General features: G+C 42.5%; 1 protein-coding gene across 5 annotated transcripts; it reads right to left on the reverse strand.

Annotated features, from left to right (window-relative positions):
• Window positions 1-9,712: 9,712 nt before the first annotated feature.
• On the reverse strand, window positions 9,713-20,728 carry ADPRH (ADP-ribosylarginine hydrolase). 5 transcript variants are annotated; one of them, XM_053470730.1, is made up of 4 exons: window positions 20,648-20,728; window positions 17,113-17,470; window positions 16,069-16,429; window positions 9,713-10,115 (listed from the first exon to the last, which is right to left on the reverse strand). In XM_053470730.1, exons 2-4 carry the CDS (start codon window positions 17,423-17,425, stop codon window positions 9,728-9,730), a joined length of 1,062 nt encoding a protein of 353 aa, XP_053326705.1. In that variant the 5' UTR covers window positions 17,426-17,470; window positions 20,648-20,728; the 3' UTR covers window positions 9,713-9,727. The 5 variants fall into 5 exon arrangements, with proteins under 5 accessions (XP_053326705.1, XP_053326706.1, XP_053326703.1 ...); XM_053470731.1 differs by having other exon boundaries at window positions 17,113-17,327; window positions 20,648-20,697; XM_053470728.1 differs by lacking the exon at window positions 20,648-20,728 and adding an exon at window positions 19,398-19,520.
• Window positions 20,729-21,760: the final 1,032 nt, after the last annotated feature.

The raw sequence follows: 21,760 nt of genomic DNA on the forward strand, positions 1-21,760 counted from the left end.
ACAAAAATTGATCATTGATATTTTACGAGCTACCAAACTTTGTCCGCTTTATCAGAAATACTTTCAATTCTGGAAAGTCATGGGATCAAGGAAGAGATATCAAACACCCTTAATCATCCTATAAAAAAAAGGCCAAAACTATGTGGATAAGGATCGCATTATATCAATCAAATTTACACATAATTTAAAAATGCTTAGGTAGGACTCTGAATGAAAGTCTTATGCAAATGACTATTAGTAATATTATTGTGTGTATTGTACTTAAGTGCCGATGGTGGTGTCTAACCTGTTACCATTTCGATCTCCTTGGAAACAGTACTTGCTTAGGTCGGAGTCTTGCTGATTAATTTTTTAATATTGCGTTTTGGGCTCTGTTTCTATTTTTTCTATTATATTATATTTTCTATGTAATTATTACCTCCGTTCTGTATCCATACTATATATGCAAGGTTATGCTCCTTATTATCTTCAACAATATTTAAGAAGACTTCATGAAGAATTGAATAACACTTTATCACCAGCCCTGTTCATGGCATTGACTGAAAATCTTGTGTTTTTAAATATCTACTTTATACTACTTCTGTGTATTGCTACGTATTTTATACATAAAAAAAAACACCTTTTCCCTGTTAAAAAAGTGGCCGTTGTGGTTATTGTATCAACTAATGGAATGTTCCATAAAAATAGTGATCAGTAAAACTTTACACTATAATTGCTACGAGACCTTCTCCGTGCCTAGGGGTACACTGGCGCAAGCCATCAGATGCCCTTTCCCAACAGCGAGCTCCCCAACGGGATATGGGTATTGAGGAAGTAAGAAGAATTGTTACCCATTCTACCTCCTCTTGACTCGCACACTTCACTTGCCTAGACTGCTCGGCTGTGGAGGCCCGGAGATGCCCACATTTGTCCTTGGTCGCCATCTTGCCTGCCATGTTTATTTGGTTGGGAGGGATGGGCATCGGTTGTGGCATCTGCCAAACCAGTTGGCCTATCTGGAAGATGAAGTACCCCCTAGTCACTTGGGCCTTAGTCAAGTTGTGGGGGAGTGTTGATGTTTACATTTTCCCCCTCTTCTCCTCCCTGGCTTGCACTCGGGGCTGATATTCCTGGTGGGGTGCTGAGGTAAGAGCAAGGTGCTACAGCACACCATTACATGGAGTTCCTCTGATAGTGATTCCCCTATGTCCTGTATATTGAAAGCTTTATGTATATAGCCATGACTTTTGACCAATTGTTTACCTTGGTTTAACTGTTTACAGACATTTGAAGTGACAATTCTCTTGGACTGTCCAATCTCCCTAATGAGGTGGATTCTCTCCCTGTTATGTTGCCCTTTGGTAATATTGCCCTGTGTGAGGCTGCCATTGCCACAGAAAATGGGGCTGGTTCTTCCCCAATACGTCCATAGGTGCTTTTGTTCGTTTTGCCCCTTAGGGATGGTAGTTCTCCCATGTTCCTTGCCCTTGCCATCCCCCTTGCAAGCACCTCCCTTCCACCCCTTACTTCTCATTTTCTTGCTACCCTTTGTCATAACTAGCTAATAGCCCATAACCGTGCCATGGTCTGTTTCTTCCACTCCACAAATCCCCTTACCACACTACCAGATTGGAACCTCTATGTGGTTTGACCATACCACTCTAATTCTCTCCATATCCTCTTCTTGGATGAGAGGGATTTCCAAGAATTCTTCCTACTTTGTCAAGAATTGGCTACCACCCTAAACCAAAAAGCACATAGAGCCTGTGTCCTGCTATACACAACTACTGTATATATTATTCACGCTCCCACACAGTCCCTTCCCCTTGCTCAACAGAACATCAAAGATCTAACTAGGACGATAGAACTATAAGCTTTTGCTTGAGACCCTGGGACCACACTTTCTTGAATACTTTAATCCTCCTTCCCTTTCCCACTTACCCCAAAGACAATCTGGCCTTCCCCCCAGGACTCAAGGCAGGCACATTCCTGGCCACTTCCTCGGTGAGCTCGGAGAGCTTCAGAGGTCTGACATTTCCTCTCTGTTGATTCTCTCAAACCACTGGGACAGATACTCACAGGTTAACCAACCACACTCTTAGAAAAATACAAGCATTTTCAGTTGGGTAACCAAACCAACACCATATCTCTAAGGATCTTGCCATATTTGAGAATCTCTGTACAACAGATTGTTTGCCTGTCCAGGGTATATCCATCCTATACCGACGGATAATATAATATCGATATGTTTGTTTATTCGTAACTCAATTACATGCACCGTTTTGTATCGTGCAATGTCAATACCTTTGTTTGGGGTTCCATATGTGTTTATTATGTATTCATGGAGTGTTATTTAGATTGTGTGAATGTTGTGTTGTGATCAAGTGCAGTTTACCGCTTGTGCTTCAATGTCGGATTTCCTAAAGACCACTAGATGGTGATGTTATACAAAATATTTTACAGCTTGTGATTTTGGTAATAAAGATGTTTATAACCCTGGCTACTCAGATTCAAGTGACACAGAAAATGAAAGTTATATGGTTTTAGAATAGTATTAATGAATTGCTTTGTAGTTATAAGAAAATATAACTGTGTAGTATAAAATTTAAGTACGTGTTTTTTCCCCAAAAATTAAATTAAACCTGCTTGTGAATATTTATTCGACCTCAAAGTGTTAAGAATTGTGAGGAACTGGTATATACTTCACCGTTGGATATAATCAAGACAAACAGGGAACATATTCTGACATGAGCCAAATAATTTTATTACGAGGGGTTTCTTCTTCTTAGGTCTTAATTGAGAAGAGGTGTTCCATTCTTCCCCGTCGAGATCTTCTTCTTCCTCACAGATCTGTTGTAGTCTATCTGCTGTGCCCTTCCTCCATGCGTATTATGTCCAGAGGCTCCTCAGTGCGAGAACTGGTGCACTTCTTTCTCAGGAGAAGGATGAGGCCTCCAAACAGTGATGCAACAAACGATGAAACTGTGTCACGCTCTACCCAGGCTGCGGAGCTGCATGTCTTTTGTTTCCCTGTCTTGTTCATGTCTGGTCTTGCGTATTCCTTGTCTTGTAACCCCGGTAGAGGGGTGTCCTGTCTTGTAACCCCCGGCAGCGGGGTGTCCTGTCTTGTAACCCCCGGCAGCGGGGTGTCCTGTCTTGTAACCCCCGGCAGCAGGGTGTCCTGTCTTGTAACCCCCGGCAGAGGGGTGTCCTGTCTTGTAACCCCCGGCAGAGGGGTGTCCTGTCTTGTAACCCCCGGTAGAGGGGTGTCCTGTCTTGTAACCCCTGGTAGAGGGGTGTCCTGTCTTGTTCCCTGTTGTGCCCTGTATTATGTATGTCTTGTCTGGTTATGGTTCTTGCTTGGTCTCCCTGTCTCTTTCTTGTTATGTTTCTGCTATATCCTTTGCTTAGCTTCCATACTCCCAGCCTGCAGCATCCTGCACGTGATTCTAGTGATGTTTCATGCCTGCTCCAGGGTGCCTGCAGGATATCACTTCATTCTGGACTTCATCTGCTGCTATGTCAGGGTGCTGGTATGTGGCTGCACAACCCTAGGTGCTCAACGCCCGGGTGAGTGCGGTCGCCCTGCACCGGGCCCTGTCCGACTACTACCTCAACAAGAGGGCATAGTCTTAAACTAGAGGGGAAAGGGTTTAAAAGTAACATCAGGAAATATTGCTTTACTGAAAGGGTAGTGGATGCATGGAATAGCCTTCCAGCAAAAGTTTTAGATGTTTATACAGCGAAGACATTTAAGCAAACATGGGATAGGCATAAGGTAGATATAGGATAAGGCCAGGGACTAAGGAATGTATTCAGAGGTTGGGCAGACTGGATGGGCCGAATGGTTCTTATCTGCCTTCACTTTCTGTGTTTCTATGTAACAATAGCTCAGTCATGCGCACTCAAAGAACAGGACTACCGAATGCTGAAACGTGTATCACAGAAAATTGCATGTTCTATGTAGCGTCACTCACTACAGAGTTCCAAACTGCCTCTGGAAGCAATATCAGCAAAAAGACCACTATGTGCAATGCAAAGTGGTGGCTGGAGTGGTGCAAAGCACACCACCACCACTTGACTCTGGAGCAGTGGAAATATGTGCTCTGGAGTGATGAATTAACGCTTCATTGGAAGTGTATGTACCTACTGTAAAGTTTGGTGAAGAGATAATTGTCTGGGCTGTTTTTCAGGGTTTGGTTTGGGCTGGGCACCTCAGTTCCAGTTTAGGGTAATTACAGTATACAAAGACATTTTAGGCTATTGTATGCTTCCAACTTTGTGGCAGCAGTCTGAGCAAGGCATTTTCTTGTTCCAGCATGACTGTGCCCCCATACAAAGCAAGGTCCATAAAGACATGGTTTGATGACTTCCATGTGTAGCCCGCACAGAACCCTGACCCTAACCCCACTGAACATCTTTGTGATTTAGCGATGCCCACTTTCCATCCTACTCAATACTGTTTGCTAATATACAGCTATCCTATTTTTCAAGGTCTCATGGATGACAATTTTAAGTGAGCTTTGATTTGACTACAAACAAAATGCTGGAATGTAGAAAAAGTAATAACTGTAAAAGCCTATGCAACAATCATGGGTACACAGATGAGCCTCTGTGTATGGTACCCAATATAAAGCATGGCACAGGTAAATATACTTTTTCATTTATTATCTGTGAGGAATAGTTTATATTCCTTATATAGTTTATATATGTTCTTAATATGGAGAGGTTCTCCCATTTCTTAACAACAGTTTATGGGTTATTAAAATGGTCAAACATGAATACCGCGACAATAAGATCTCATGTCATCTTATATTATAACTAATATGGATACGGCCACAATATATCCTTGCACCTTTTTCACAAACAGGTGCCTAAAGAATGTCGCCACAATTGTGCCAATCATATGGACACTGATGCCTTTCAGCCCAGGTGTCTTGGCAGACCAGCACACCCACCGAGAGCCTACCCCCGAGCAATCAAAAGTGATAATTAGGACACCCACTGGATGACAAACAGCCCTGTCCTAGAAAGAGAGAGGGGTAATCTAAGGTAATATAAATTTTAATAAATAATTAAATACATAATTATTACCTGATCACTTGGTAGCTACTTGGTCTCACTGATTAATGTCAGTGGCCTAAACTTGTCACTTATATGTGATCTAGTATTCATGCATTTTTTCCACAATATATATTTAAACTAATAAAATGCTGTTACCAATGATTAATGACCTTTTTGGTCTCACAATCAATAGCCAATGACTCATTAACACTATACAGTACTGTAACCTAACCCTAACATTTCACTGTACCTTTAACTATCCACCAACAGGACCTTGATTTTACCCTCTATGCTATCCACTAAGCCCTAACCTAACTTTAAGTTATTTAAGACACGAAAAAACATTTGCCCCCAAACCTAGCAAAGGAGAGAAAGAAAAAAAGCCATTTAAAAAATGGCCACAAACCCAGAGAAAGGGAAGACACCAAAAACGCCACTACTTGCAGTAGTTGATCCACAGACATGATTTTAAACGTCCGTGACCACCCTCTGGTCCTTACTGTAAGTGGAGGACTCTATCTTCTCCTCCACCTTTTTATGTATTGTTTCTTCATCCTGCACTACTATGCTCCTCCCCTCTTTTCCCTCAGCTCTGTTATTAAGCTACGATATAGTGACCTCGGCTCACAGTGGGCCAAGTTCATGGATGTGAGGTAAACGCAGTCTTTCCAAATAGTGGATCCTGATAGGGTACCATGTAATTATCCTATGTGCCCAACTGTTATACTGGGTTTATATGTTTTGTCTTTTGTGAACCTGCATGATGTGATAGCATTAAACTTTTCCCTAAGCAAAACCCAATAAATACTTTGTCCATATATTGTATAGTTATATATATAGTGCAATACATGTGAAGTAATAAAAACCCATACCACTTAAGGAGTGCCCTTTTTTACTTATATATCATACTAAGGATCCAATTACATGCCACACTAGAAACATAGTACCGTATTGGCTCGGATATAGGCCGCCCCCGTATATAGGCCGCACCCTAAAAGTTTGGTGCTTTTTTAAAGAAAAAGTTTTTTTCTTTAAAAAAGCACCAAAAAACATGCTGCCACTCTGTCCTCTCCCCCTCCCCGAGATATGCTGCCACTCTGTCCTCTCCCCCTCCCCAAGATATGCTGCCACTCTGTCCTCTCCCCCTCCCCGAGATATGCTGCCACTCTGTCCTCTCCCCCTCCCCGAGATACGCTGCCACTCTGTCCCCCCCCCGAAGTACGCTGCCACTCTGTCCTCCCCGCGATATGCTGCCACTCTGTCCCCCCCCCGGACTTACCAGAGCAGACTCCCGGGTGTCTTACGGGGCCGGAGGGGGACATCTATGCACATCGTGTATACAACTCCCGGTACCGGCACTGAGCGGAAGTGCCGGCACCGGAAGTTGTATACGCGTATTGCGTAGATGTCTTCCGCCGGCCCTGCAAGACACCCGGGAGTCTGCCCTGGTAAGTCGGGGGGGTTAGAATGCATCGTGCGCACGTTCACCGGCAACGGCGCATCGCCGCTGCCGGTGAACGTCCGTGCGATGCGCTTAGACAACCTCCCGTGCCGGTACTCCCCCCCGTGGAAAGTGCCGGCAGGGGAGGCTGTCTGAGCGTATCGGGGAGTAGGATGCAGGTCCCCTGCACCGCTGCGGGGGATCTGTATCCTAACCCCGCTGCCTGCCCGGCGCCCGGGACTGCATGTCCCGGGCGTCGGGCGCTAGACCCCGAATATAGGCCGCACCCCCACTTTAAAGACTTAAAGTGGGGGAAAAAAGTGCGGCCTATATTCGGGCCAATACGGTATGTTTACACACTTGCCTGCGTGGATTGCAAGATATGGGCAGGACTAGACCTTCTATACGTGAGACTTGGTGAACATATCCAAAAGGTGATAATGTAAAACACCTTGGTCAGATTAAGATGAAATACGTATATTTAACTAAACCTTTAGCACCAAAGAATATATTGGATCTTATATTTTTAACCATTTCCACTTTATTTGTAGTGGCTCATATTATATTAACTGTTCATCTTTTAGGTACATTTTAAGACTTCCAATAGTTCAAACTTAAGTCATTGCTTCAATGCTTTGAAGAAAACATATATTATAACTTATCAGACGTTCTTATTTTTAATAATGTACTTCTACGCTTAGTACGACAGCAGCGAGCCCACGACATCCATTGAAGGCCTTTATAGTGAAATTATAGACGTGGTTGTTGTGGAAGGAGCAACATTAACCAAGGTGGCTGAAGCGGAGAGACTGTCCGTATTAATGCTCACATCTTCTGTCTGTACATGTAAGTGGATGTATCACAATTTTACTAAATAGAGTTGTTCATATTGTAATGGCTGGGACTTTATTTTCTTACACACACCCACCATGCTCCTCCTTGTACCTTGATTGAACCCAATATTGGGGATTACAAGCTGCAATAGAAAGCCTTTTCCCAATCCCATCATATCTTTGAGCCTGGATACATAAGACACTACTGAAATTGTACTAAAGAAGCCTGTATATGTTATTTTTCACATGCTCTCTGTTCTTCACTTGATTGTTTTTTGGTGTGTTTGGAAGGTGTGCACAATGGAGTGATTTGCTGCATGATGTAAAATATTTTGAGAGTGTCCGTTACTGACTACTGTTGTCACTAAAACTGTAGAATATTAGCTTGCAAGTTCCAAAATACATTTTTTTTTACATTTAACCCCTTAAGGACCTCACCCATTTAGTGTACCCACATAAGTTATATATTGTTTTTTTCAGGACAAGATGGGCTTTCTTCAGATACCATTATTTTGATCGTATCATCTTATTTACTATAAAAAAAAATAAAAAAACATGGTGGAAAATTGAAAAAAAAACACATTTTATGACTTTTATTTGAAAAATCGTTTACTCACCTAAAAAAGCAAGTAAAAAAACTAGCTAAATAGATTCTACTACTTGTCCTGAGTTTAGAAATACCCAATGTTTTTATGTTTTTTTGCTGTTTTTTGTAAGTTATAGGGCAATAAGTACAAGCAGCGTTTTATGATTTCCAAATCTTTTTTAACAAATCTGGTCAGTCTGCCTCCATCTCCTCTTTGGAACATCTTTGAAGCCGGTTAACTCAATTTAACCCCCTCAAACCATATATTTTTGAAAACTAGACACCCCAGGGTATTCCAAATGCTGTTATTTTAACCCTTTCCATGCACCAATTATAGAACTACACTTTGCCAAACTTTGTAATGGTAATTTTTTTTTCTTCTTCACACAAATTGTACTTTAGTTATAGATATACAGGTCTTGGTATATGTCACTGTCAAACAACCCCCCAATATGTGTTCAGGAACATCTCCTGAGTACAGCGATACCCCACATGCATGGGTTTGTCAGATTGTTTGGCTGGTAAAGGGCTACTTTTGGGGCATGCGTAATCCAGGTGGTCATTTGGTCATTCTGCCTCCATCTCCTCTTTGGAACATCTTTGAAGCCGGTTAACTCAATTTAACCCCCTCAAACCATATATTTTTGAAAACTAGACACCCCAGGGTATTCCAAATGCTGTTATTTTAACCCTTTCCATGCACCAATTATAGAACTACACTTTGTCAAACTTTGTAATAGTAATTTTTTTTATTTTTTCACACAAATTGTACTTTAGTTATAGATATACAGGTTTTGGTATATGTCACTGTCAAACAAAACCCCAATATGTGTTCAGGAACATCTCCTGAGTGCAGTGATCCCCAACATGCATGGGTTTGTCGGGTTGTTTGAGATTTAAAATGCCACATTTGGGAAGTGCGCTTTTTTTCTCCATTTTGGTCAGTCTGTACCTATGCCCTATCTTTGAGCTCGGCCACTCCAATTTATCCCATCAGCCATTTTTTTTTTTATATATATTAGACACCCCTTGGGTATTTGAAGTGCTTTTATTTTAACTCTTTGTTGAGATTTTTGAGAAATTTTAGCACTTGCTCAAAATAATAAACTTTATTTTTTTATTTTATTTTATTAATACTTTTTTTATATTTTTTTTACACATTTTGCTGGTACTGGATGGTTCGTCTAGTGACATCACTGCATAATTATTTTTAAATGTTAGCACATTTTTTTTAATTTTTTTTTTTCTTGGAATATTTTACTAATCACAGTGATTAGAAAGCTGGGTTCCATTGACTTGCTTGGTTGAATGCAGTACCTGAATTCAACCTGCAAGTGGAGCCAGAGTTCTCTAGAGGGTCTGGAGACCGTCTAGCGAACTCTTTCATCTTTATTGTTTTTTTCCCGGGCCGCCGCCATCTTGCTGATGGCGAAGAACACCGGCAGCTGCGGCTGTGACCGCTCTCCGGAGCGGTCACAGCCCATCCAAAGGTAAGTGTTTGTCGCTGGATGCCTCCTGATCGAGGCATTCCAGCGACACCATTTAAGTTTAGGAGGCGATCGTTGATCGCCTCCTAAACGCTTTTAAAACGGGCGTCCCGGGGAGGGGCCAGAGATGGCTACCGATGCCGATCTCGGCGTTACTGAATGCCTCGACATCGAGGCATTACAGTAACGCCGTTTAAGCGAAGAAAGTGATCGTTGATCACTTTCTAAGCTTATTTAATTTTATGACGGTTCAGGACCGTCAAAGGTCATTTAGTGACCTTCTTGTCATGACGGTCCTGAACCGGCAAAGGTCGCGAAGGGGTTAACTGATCACTGGTTATGTTAATTGGTACAAGTTTCTTGCAAGCTTCTCCAGTCTCTCCCTGTATTCCACCCTCTTGTAGTTGGCTGGGCTGACTCCTTTGAATCCATACATGGCCCCCCACCAGGCAGCAGCAATCACAGCAGTTGAATCACTGTCACCTCCATGGAAGAAGGCCCGGTGAGCAAGTTCTGTCCAGTTATTGCCTGACCCAAGGAAGGCATCATAAGCGATCATTGGGGCATCATGACCACTGCTGCCACCCCAGCCACTGTAGCTGACTTTACTGTAGAATTCATCTCTTTCCTCCACACCGTATTCTTCTGGGAACCTTGGCTGAGACTTTCCGTCCATTATCCCTCTTTCTTTAAGATAATAATTCCACTGGGTTTCAAAGTAAGCCCTGAAGAAAAAAAAAAAGTTTATAAAAGGTAAAAATACATTAGAGAAGAAGGCTCCATTATTAATATATGTTTCTGTAGTCTTTTATAGTTTTTAAGTTTAAAAATACCAATTTTCTGCCCAAAAAGGAAACTTTTCTCCAGGCAGTCTAACTTCTGATTACGAAATGTTGAAACACACAACACATCCTGCCTTATTTAATATATTGATAAAAATGGAAAAATATTGTGCTTATACTGTATCATATACATCATACTAGGGCTGCAACTAACGATTATTTTAATAATCGATTAGTTGGCCGATTTATTTTTTCGATTAATCGGATAAAAAAATGCAAATTGTTTTTATTTAAAATAATGTAATAAAAAACTTAATTTACACTTTCATCTCTTTATCATAATGGCATTTCACCTTCTTATTTCACTGACATAATAATAAAAGCTACAAGAACCCAAACACAGTGTTTCTCAAACTAGGTTTTAATACAAAGTTATTAGTAAATATTAATTCATGTTAACTATCTTTCATATTTAATAAAAACTATGAGAAAAAAGCCTTGTTTATATTTTCTTTTATTTACCAAACTGCCCCAGTTACGCACATCTGACCCCAAGCTTGCCACTCTGGCCCCAGATATGCCTTATACCTCCTATATGCCAGAGAATCCACTGTGCCCCCGATATGCTGTATACTCCTTATATGCCAGTGATATGCAACTGAGCCCCCTGATATACCTTATACCCCCAGATATGCCTTATATCGATATGCCTTATATCGATATGCCACTGTGCCCCGATATGCCTTATAACTTCCAATATGCCACTCGCCCCCATTTATGCCTTATACCTACCTATATGCCACTGTGCACCCTGATATGCCACTCCGCCCCCCATAAATGCCTTGCACCACCCTGAAATTCATTATACTCCCTGATTCACCACTCTGCCTCCCCCAGATATGCCACTCTGAAATTCATTATACCCCCCATACACCACTATAACTGACCCATACACCACTCTTCCTCCTCCCCCCTCCCCATACACCACTCTTCCTCCTCCCCCCTCCCCATGCACCACTCTGCCTCTCTCCCGACTCCATGGTGTTTTGTGAACCTCCGTTGCTGCCTAGCACTTTCACTGCAGCTTCATAGAAGCCCCAGCGGAAGTGAAGGGGAGTAACGGAGGCTGTCTTTGCACATCGCGCAGACCTCCACCAGCTGACAGAGAGGATGATCCTCTGCAGGAGACCTGCATTCTCTGTCAGCCGGTGGGGGGTCTGCACGATGTGCACAGACAGCCTCCATTACTCCCCTTCACTTCCGCTGGGGCTTCTACATCATGTGATGCTGGCGCTGCATAGTAGAAGCCCCAGCGGAAGTGGAGGGGAGAGGCGGTTTTTCTCCTATAAGGAGAGGAGTTTTTCAGAGCATCGATAAAAATCGATTTGACTAATCGATAATGAAAAACGATTTTCATTATCGATTAGTTGTTGCAGCCCTACATCATACCAGGCAAGCTTAACATTTTCAACCATCCATACTGCAAATTTTACAAGCATGTGTTTTGCTCAAGAAACAATAGGTCAATAATTTTTGTGATAACCAAAGAAAAGCTGTATTGAAATAATAAGCAATATTGGTATTATCGACCAAGGCATAAGCTATACAAGAGTTTAGGCAAGAGGAAACTTTCGGGGTCCTCAAGAGGAGATGCTGGAGACCAATGGCAGGGTGGCAGGAGCGGCAAAAGGATCAGGCAACAGCGTGGTCAATAAACAAGCTGAGGTCTCTCCACTCCTACTATACTAACTGCCTTTTCCCCTACAACCGAAGAAGAAATAGCTCTTCTTTCTTCCTCTCACCCAACAACCTGTCCCCTTGATCCCATCCCTTCACACCTCACAAAATCTCTATGTCCATCCCTTGGTCCATCACTTACCCACCTATTTAATCTCTCTCTATCATCTGGAACTGTACCATCTGCCTTCAAGCATGCGCTAATCACACCCATTCTAAAGAATCCTTCCTCAGGGATGTCCGTTTGACTAACTACCGCCCTATCTCTCTGCTTCCTTTTACCACCAAGCTGCTTGAATGGATTGTGTACAATCGCCTCACTAACTTCCTCTCCTCTAATTCCCTCCTTGACCCTCTACAGTCTGGTTTCAAACCCCTTCACTCTACTGAAACAGCTCTAACAAAAGTCTCCAATGACTTGCTCTCTGCCAAAGCAAAAGGTCACTTCTCTATTCTAATACTACTGGATCTCTCTGTTGCTTTCGATACTGTTGATCACCACCTTCTTCTAGACTCACTTGCTTCTATAGGCATTCAAGATACAGCTCTCTCCTGAAACTCCTCATATCTGTCTAACCGTTCCTTCTCTGTCAACTTCTCTGGCAAGACATCATCGCCCCTTCCACTTTCGGTTGGTGTCCCCCAAGGTTCAGTCCTTGGCCCTCTGCTGTTCTCTCTTTATACTTCCTCTCTTGGCAAACTAATCAACTCATTTGGCCTCCAGTATCATCTATATGCAGATGATACCCAACTCTACCCGTCTTCTCCTGATCTCTCTCCATCTGTCATGTACCGTATTACCAATTGCTTGGTCTGCTATTTCTTCATGGATGTCACAACGCTACCTGAAACTTAATCTTTCTAAAACTGAACTCATTATCTTCCCTCCCTCCATCTCCAATCCCTGAATTCTATCACCATTAACAACACAACTATCTCTCCTACTAACCAGGCCCGATGCCTTGGGGTCATCCTTGACGCAAACCTCTCCTTCATCCCTCACATTCAGTCCCTCGCCAGATCCTGCCGCTTGCACCTAAAAAACATCTCTTGTATCCGCCCATTCCTCACCCAAGAATCCACAAAAACTCTGGTTCATTCACTTATCATTTCCCGTCTTGACTACTGCAACACTCTTCTGGTTGGCACTCCACTGTCTCAACTCTCTCCTCTACAGTCTATCCTAAATGCCGCTGCTAGGCTCATCTTCCTTGCACGTCGCTCCTATTCTGCTTCCCCCCTCTGTGAAACCCCCCACTGGCTCCCAATCACCTTTACAATTAAATTTCAAATCCTGGTACTGACATATAAGGCCATCCATAATACTGTTCCTCCATACATTTCTGACCTCATTAGCAAATACTCTCCTACTCGATCCCTACGTTCTTCCCATGGGCTAAGGCTCTCCTCCTCACTTATCACCTCTTCCTTTTCCCGTCTACAAGATTGCACTCAAGCTGCCCCATATCTCTGGAATCTACTCCCAAGTAGGGCTGCCACAACTAATCGATAAAATCGATAATAATCGAGAATGAAAATCGTTGCCAACGAATTTCATTATCGATTAGTTGAATCGATTTTTATCGATTATAAAATGAGGGTTTTTCAGAGCAAACACTCTGAAAATACCCCTCATTATATAATCCGCTTAGTCTGACTCACACCAGCAGCTCCTACTTACCAGTCCCTCCCTGTAATCACTGTGACAACTGGCCCCGCCCCTTCCTTCTCCCAGAAGGCCAGAACCACATGGCTGTGACACTCATCTAACTGTAAGTATAAAATTAATATTTGGGCTGCTGAAAGTTAGGGGAGGTGGGGGTTAATTTAGGGGCAGTTATGGTTAATGGGGTATTTAGGGACAGCTATGGTTAATGGGGTGTTTAGGGTTAATATAGGAGCAGCTGTGGTCAATGGGGTGTTTGGGGTTAATTTGAGGCAGTTGTGGTTAATTTAATGATGAGGACTGAGGGTTAATTTAATTAATTTAATAAAGTTAACTTAAGGTGCAGTTAGAGGTAAAGGGGGGCAGACTAAGGGGAATCTAAATCCTAGGGGCATTGAAGATTAACCCAGTACTTATTTATAAAAAGTATGGTGTCAGTGTGCTGTGAACAGGTCTGTGACTCTATGAGGGGACTATGTGATATCTGGGGGGTATAAGGCATATCTGGGGAGGATGGAGTGACATATCTGGGGGTATAAGGCATATACGGTATATAAGGCATATGTGGGGAGGGCAGCGTGGCATGTCTGGGAGGCAGTGTGGCATGTCTGGGAGGATGGAGTGGTGTATCAGGGGGTATAAGGCGTATCAGGCACAGTGGCATATGTGGGGGTAGAGTAGAGTGACATATGTGGGAGGCAGCGTGGCATATGTGGGAGGCAGCGTGGAGTGGTATATGTGGGAGGCAGTGTGGAGTGGCATATGTGGGAGGCAGCGTGGCATGTCGGGGAGGCAGCGTGGCAAGCCTGGGCTCAAATGTGCATAAATTGAGGGGGCTGGTTGGGAAATAAAGACAAGAAATGCATTTTATCAAAGTTTTTTTTTATTCTGCCGTTTGTATTTAACATCATTTGTTTATTAAATTATTTTAAATAAATGAAAAATGTACATTTTTTTTATCCGATTAATCGAAAAAATAATCGGCCAACTAATCGATTATGAAAATAATCGTTAGTTGCAGCCCTACTCCCAAGGAACCTTCAGCATTCACCTTCCCTCCCGACATTCAAGAAACACCTAAAAACCCACTTCTTCAGAGAAGCATACCATCTTAGCTGCTAGAACTTCCTTGTCATCGATATAACCACCACACTACATCTCACCCATTCTCTATGCCTTATGTTTGTCACCCCATTTCCCTCTAGATTGTAAGCTTGCGAGCAGGGCTTTCTCCACCAAATGTATCGGTCTGTCAATTCTTGTCTTGCCATATCCCTTGAATTTATGTATTGTATTAAGAGCTGTGTAAACTGTTGGCAACATATAAATAAAAAATAATAATAATAATAATAATGATAATCAGGGCAGGAGAGTTCAGGATAATCCAGGAGATAAACCAAAGTCAAAACACCAGAAAAGCCATAGTACTGCAAAACGGCCACTAGATGGGGTACTAGAGCTGAGGTAGCGAACAGTCATAGGAGCTTAATACAGGACCACCATCTCCTGCCACTGCATGGGTTTTATGGGTTGCTAAACCCAAAACCCCGCCCCTCGCTGACTTCTGGACCTCCTCCACAGCCCCCACCAATGAGACACGCCCAGTGGAGGACCAGACATGCCCCCCCAACACGCCATTACCTGGAGTACCTCGCGTCTCGCAGTACGCGAGGCTGGGGATGCGGCCTAGGACGCCGTATTTGTCCCGTTTTTGGAAATATCTCTGTGACAAAATGACCTGTCATACAGGGTCCCAATGGTGCTGGGAGTGATTTCGGGGACAAGAGGATACATCTGGGTGATCTCTGGGAGTTACTACAGCTCTCTTAGTGAACCCGTTACAATCTCATATGCCTGGTATTTTCATTTATTTTGGCACTTACAGGCCAAATGACGCGCAATACCCCACATGCATGCATAAGTAATTTTTCTGACATTGTGGGGTCTGGAACATGCGCATTTCATGTTTCAAAATTGAAATTTTGACAGATCTCTTTACTGGGCCCATGTCTCATTTGAGACAGTTATGGTTAGATGTTAGGTTACAATACTGTTCAGTGTTAGGGATGATTAGGTCCCCGGGTAATCGTTGATCGCCTCCTAAACTCTTTTAAAATGAGCTTCTGCCGCCATACACTGTATGGCGGATGTTGACGCCCCCTGGGAGGGGCCAGATATGGCCCCCCGATGCCGATCACGGTGTTGCTGAATGCCTCGACATCAAGGAATTACAGCAACACCATTTAAGCGAAGAAAGTGATCGTAGATGAAATGTAACACTGAATGGCGTTTTTTAATTAACACTATATTAGGTATTTATTGTTACATACTTTTTATTTCTAGATGCTTTACATTTATATATAAGAGAGAAAAAAGTAAATTAAGCTTTTGATACTCCCTTGATAATGTTATAACTTGTTTATTTCAATACATTTTATATTCAGGATCCCATTGTGTGCATTAACACTACAAAAGAACTGTCTACAAACTCACCAATTTGTTAGATTTTCCTCCACATCATGACCAGACTCTACAATATAGGCCTTAGCCTTCGGCAAAACATCCAGGAGACCTTTGCCCCATTCATGAGGAGGCTTCCGATTTATAGCATATGAGGTGAAAAGTGCAGAAGCAAGTGATCCCAAATACCCACTTGGATGGTGGTGTGTCATCCTGCCACTGTCTATGCTGACTCTGATCAAATCCGGCAGCTGTTCTGGTCGTGGAAACCTAAGGCCTATGCACATGGCTCTCATTGCTGCACCACAACCTCCAGCTGTTGACTGATATGGAAGTTCCCAACCATTTGGCAACTCAGGTTTCAGGCGTTGTGCATTAGCCATACAGGTGTTGCCTATACAGAAAAAAAAATATAGGGTACAATCCATGAAAAAATAAATATATGGTATACAACAGAGTAACATAAAACTTACTCAATCTCCCTGGGTCATCATTAAATGTGATAATGATGTGTGAACAGTTTGCTAAGATCTTAAGTACTTTTCCTAAGGACCTTTAGTAACTCCAGCAGAAATTAAAACGCTAAATGTCCTATTATTTACCAAAATTAGCTAAATTAGGGATTTGAACCCTAGTAAAACTAGGTACACATGCTGACTGTGTTACCTATGGGTTGCTATGGAACAAAAATTTAACTGTAACAATGTCATTCTAGCCTGTGGTCATGCTAGAGAATAGATCACTCACAATGGCTTAATAAGATAGACAAGGTCATTATTAGGGGAGGTGTCTATAGTAAGGGCAGGAATGCCTACTGAACATGCACTCTGCAAAATATTTTGTGCAATTATATTACAGAGCCATTTGGCAGGGTCTGCTGCTCTGCCAAGATATAAATAATGAGTGGAAGAACCCGAATAACACCAAAGAAAGGCAAGTTGCTTATTAGCTACATCCCTTGAGTGATCAATGTTCTGCTCAGTGGGATCTCCCATAAAAATCATTATTCAAGATGATCATCCTGGATACAGTCTTATGTTATCTGGAATGAACAATAAATGGTATTTGTTATGTTACCTGGTTCTCTGCCTTCCATATCAAACATACACTCCTTGTATTTTTTTGCCAACAAAGGATAAAGCATGGCAGGTTCGATATATTTGCCTGCTTCCACCAGCGCTTCAGCTGTGGCGATGTGCATTACAGTATCATCACTCACTATCATTTTCTCCACATCAAGATGTTCCAATCCACCTAGCTTGGCCAGCTCATTATGAATCATCGGTCCATCTCTGCAAAATTCCCATTTAGCATTATTATAGCCAAGGGCATCTCCAGCTGCGCTAAGAACCATTGCAGCTACATAATTCTCCACCAACCCTGAGCACATGCTGGTGCAGAAGAAGAATTTATTGAAGAGACCTGTGAATAACAACTGAACAAGGAAAATAAACAATCAATACCATCTTTTCATACACAACATACTTAAGATTGCAGGCTCGCAAGAGCAGAAACCTCTTCTTCTGTAATAGTATATTAAGGTTATTCCCAGTTTTAAATTATCTTTGTACCCTTCTCTTAATTAGTTGATCTTTATTCTAAGGATAAGCCACTCAAATTCAAGACTACTGACATGTATGGGTAGCCGAATATGAAACACGATTTCGAGAAGCATAAATTATTATTATAAGACTATTCTTCTTTAATTGATGACAAGTAGGTTTGCATTAACCCTCCAAGAACAAGAAACAACCAAAATACTAATACACTACTTTGTGATATCCCACTTGGATTATGAAAACTACCCACTAACTGCCCTTCCCTTCACATGCTTTTCAAAACTCCAGCCCATCCAGAAAACTGCGGCCAGACTGATTTTCTTATCTTAACACATGTTGCCCTACTGAATCAGTCACTCCATTGGCTCTGTATCCCCTTCAAAATCTAATTTAAACTTCTGATCTACAGGTTCCTTATTTCTCAGCTGTCATATCGAAATACTCTAACCGTCGTCTTCCTTCCTATCAAAGACTTAAGACCTCCTTCTACCATTATCACCCTGTTTTGCCTTAATCTAATTTTAAATGTTCACTAAAAAACCCACAGCAATCAAATCACCCTCATCCAAGAAGTCCTCTTTGTGCTGTCTCACGTCTCCCTCAACCACTGTTCCTTAACACAATATAAATACATTTTTGGAAGTCTATTCGCATTTTTAACTCTTTCAGATGATAAGCAATAGCATACTAAAAAGCAAACTTTTAAAGGTTTTATCTAGTCTAAAACTGTAACACATTTCAATCTTGAATGATTCTGTTTTCCAAAATTAAACAGGCAAGCTTTTTTGTCTTTGTGGTAAAAGGAATCCATAATTTCTGGAATTATGTGGGCTATTAGCACTACACAGAACATTTACTGTTATCAGGACAAGACATGATGTAACCACTTTATATAGCAGCGCCTAAATAAAATGTATTTACATTTTAAGAATACCGCTATATTCCATTTATAGTGGGGTTGATCTATGAGAAAATATTTTCTGTTATAATCAAGATTAGCTGAGTCACTAGGGAAAAAGTGTCAGCTCTTTGGTTGTTTTCTCTGGGACAAGCAGCCATGGCATTTATACATGAATTGTCCTATACCCGAACATGTTACCATGTTTTACTTACCATCTGAAATATCACTGGCTGGTGTTAAGTATAGATATTTAGCTGGAAGTTCTATTCAGTTCTAAGGCTGTAAAATGTCTTCCTTGTGGGCTGAATCCTTGCCCGTGGCCTTGAAATCCCTCTCTACAGCATGAGCGTGCATATCACTCCAATACAGTAATACGTCTTACTATTACTATATAAAGATTGCGCGTCCCCTTGCATTCCCCCTCTGGGAGGGGGAGCCGAGGTACGAGGGCCTTTGCTTCGGCCAGCATTGCACACACTTCCCACACGTCTCTGTTGCCCCTCTTCATGTCCCTTTTTTCCTAGGGGCTGAAGCTGCTTGCTGGGTGGAAGTGTACGACAGTGTTCTATATCTCTAAATGCCACAAAAGCAAATTATCCCTATTTAGCCACTCCAAAGGCTCAGAGTGAAACTACAGATAACAACTAATGACAACCTTTGGTTCTTGATAAGCCACATAATTGCATTGTCATACGGGCGGTGTATGGCAGAAACGGGCTCCCTTCCAAAATAAATACAGAGCTGTAGAGAATCTTAGAAGTGCCTTTTAATCTAGAGAGTCTAAAACCTGTTAGTCGCCTTGGTAATCATAAGAAGTGCATACATTACACAATTGTTATGCGGTAAAAAAAAACTGACTGGAGTCACCACTAACTGCCACATTCAAACAGACATTTCCTCACCAGGAGCAGTCCAGTTATTCTGCGTGGACGGGGGTCATCTCGTCTCATGCAGAAAGTGAAAGTAAACCTACTGCGCTCAATAAACGGGTTCATCGTCCTCTACCTAGCGGTGTCATTGCAGTTTTCGCAGCTCCATCTAGTGATTACAGATGTTAGTTACCCAACATGGCACTACAACGGGGAAGTTAGGCGAGTCATTGCATCCAGCTTGTCCGACTAGCTGACGCTCACTCTCGAGCAGGGCTGCCTACAATTTCCGTCCGACTCCTAACCCACCCAGGATCTCAGGAAACGTTTCATGACAACTCCCGTACTTAACACCCCACCCTGTAACCCTGGGCGCATTAACGGGAATAGCTCCCTCACCGTCCATATGGTGATCTGCCTTGCCGTGAATGATTTAGTAATTCCACAGACTGCGCCCCCCCTGCCCCCGCCAAACGCTCATAATCTGACCCGACCGCTAACGCGATGCTTTGACGCAGGTCCAAACTGAACTCTCTGGTCTCGTTCTACCCCCAGAGAATGCTAACTACATAGGGGGCTCCTGTGGCGACCACCTTTATTTTGTTGCAGGTTCTTCGCTAGCGCCCGCCCGCCAACATAAGACTTACCATCCTGGAGCGTGCGAGTGCCAGCTGTAGAGCCTCTTGTATAACTTAAACATGAACTCTTGCCAGCAGAGTTTAAGCGTAAATTGAATTATTTATTAACACTGCCTGTAGCGTGTGTAGTTTTGACAACTTCGTGACCAGGGCCATTTTGTACCCTTTATTGGCACTTTTTAGGCATCTTAATCTTTCCAAGCTGTAAAAAAACCTGATACACTGACAGGAGTGCAGACAGTATAAAACAGATCAAATAAAAAGGGACACAAGTCATTGGATAGAAAATGTCGTGGTTCTATATGCGGAAACACGCATTTAATATTAAACATGAATAACAGATAATTATTCACACTTTACCGCGATCTGCCCCATAAAACAGAACCCACCAACATAGAAAAATCCCCCCAGTTACTGGTTTGCCGGGTAACCCTTACCCGATAGAAAAGGAACCACGACAAATAAGTATTAGGGTGAAGGAGGAAACCGCTACAAAAACAAACTGTAACCACTTCCCTTCTCGCGTAAACAACAAGTGCCCTCGCGACTAACGGCTACCTGGCATCCAATCCAGTAACTCCTAAGCGGAACGGTTCATGCGCTGGGCACCCTAACGGATAAATAAAAACGACTCTCGAACTTAACTGTTTGATCTTCGTGGAGCTGTATAAACCTCGGAGTAATCTCAAACCAATTTATTCTCACATAAGGAAGCAGCTTGTCTATATACTCGCCTCCAGTCATATGTTATGTTTAATACTCAGTTGCGCTTGTGATTGGAGGCTTCCGGTTGGAAGTCAGTGACAGAATTTACTCCCATTGATGTCATTGAAAGTACTGACAGCAAATAATTGACAGCTTAAACAGCCAAGCAGTAGCAAGAAATTTCAGCCCATGGAGAAAGGAGGAAGATTTTTGGTAGGCAGAGAAATCCAGCCAAATTTATTCAACTGCATGTCCAGATTACAGAAATATCCAACATACATAGTTTTTTTTTTGGTTTTGTGGACATTACAGGTCAAAAGTTGAAACACGCCAGTATATCGGATCGGGGTATTTTTCTAGACGTATGCTATACGTGAAGCAGCTTAGCAGTCCCCAAGGACAACATGTTCCTATAACCCTATACATTTTTGTAAAGCAGACGACTTCTTAACCCGTGAAAATCTAATCAAAAGTCGGGGGTCTTCTCCGATACGCTCAGACAGCCTCCCCTGCCAGCACTTTCCACGTGGGGAGTGCCGGCATGGGGGGTTGTCTAAGCGCATCGCGCAGACGCTTACCAGCAGCGGCGATGCGCGTTAACCCCCACTGCCAGTGTGCTTTAACAATCTCCCTTGCCGGGAATTCCCACGGGGGGAGTACCGGCAAGGGAGATTGTTAAAGCACATCGTGCAGACGTGGCGACAGTGGAGGTTGTTTACGCTCGCCGGTGAACGTCTGCACGGTAAGCCAGGGCTTGACAAATTTGTTGTGAATCTAGGCGCCAGGTAAAAAAGTTAGGAGCCAGGATTTTTTTAAACTAACAGTTGGTCAGGAGTGATCTGATCATTATCAGCCTACTTACTAAACTCACAGCATTTGACCTGGAAGCACCCTGGACTTTCAGGTCAGTGCTGTTTTTTTTTTTTTAATTATTAATTTTTTTTAACCCTTTCAATGCTGATGTTCCATTGGAGCACATCATTGACTGATATTTAGTCCCCACAAGCTTGTGGGGACAAATGTTAACCCCTGCAATGCCACGAATGTGTCATA

Source organism: Spea bombifrons, chromosome 7 (assembly GCF_027358695.1).
Source record: "Spea bombifrons isolate aSpeBom1 chromosome 7, aSpeBom1.2.pri, whole genome shotgun sequence".
Lineage (NCBI taxonomy): Eukaryota > Metazoa > Chordata > Amphibia > Anura > Pelobatidae > Spea > Spea bombifrons.

Excerpts from the sequence above, each read along its gene's own strand:
- ADPRH (XM_053470728.1), bottom strand. The coding sequence starts at position 19,490 with ATGAACCCGTTTATTGAGCGCAGTAGGTTTACTTTCACTTTCTGCATG. Across the intron at positions 17,471-19,397 it reads GAATAACTGGACTGCTCCTG|TTGTTATTCACAGGTCTCTT; the intron begins GTGAGGAAATGT and ends TTCCTTGTTCAG. Across the intron at positions 16,430-17,112 it reads TATGGAAGGCAGAGAACCAG|GCAACACCTGTATGGCTAAT; the intron begins GTAACATAACAA and ends TTTTCTGTATAG.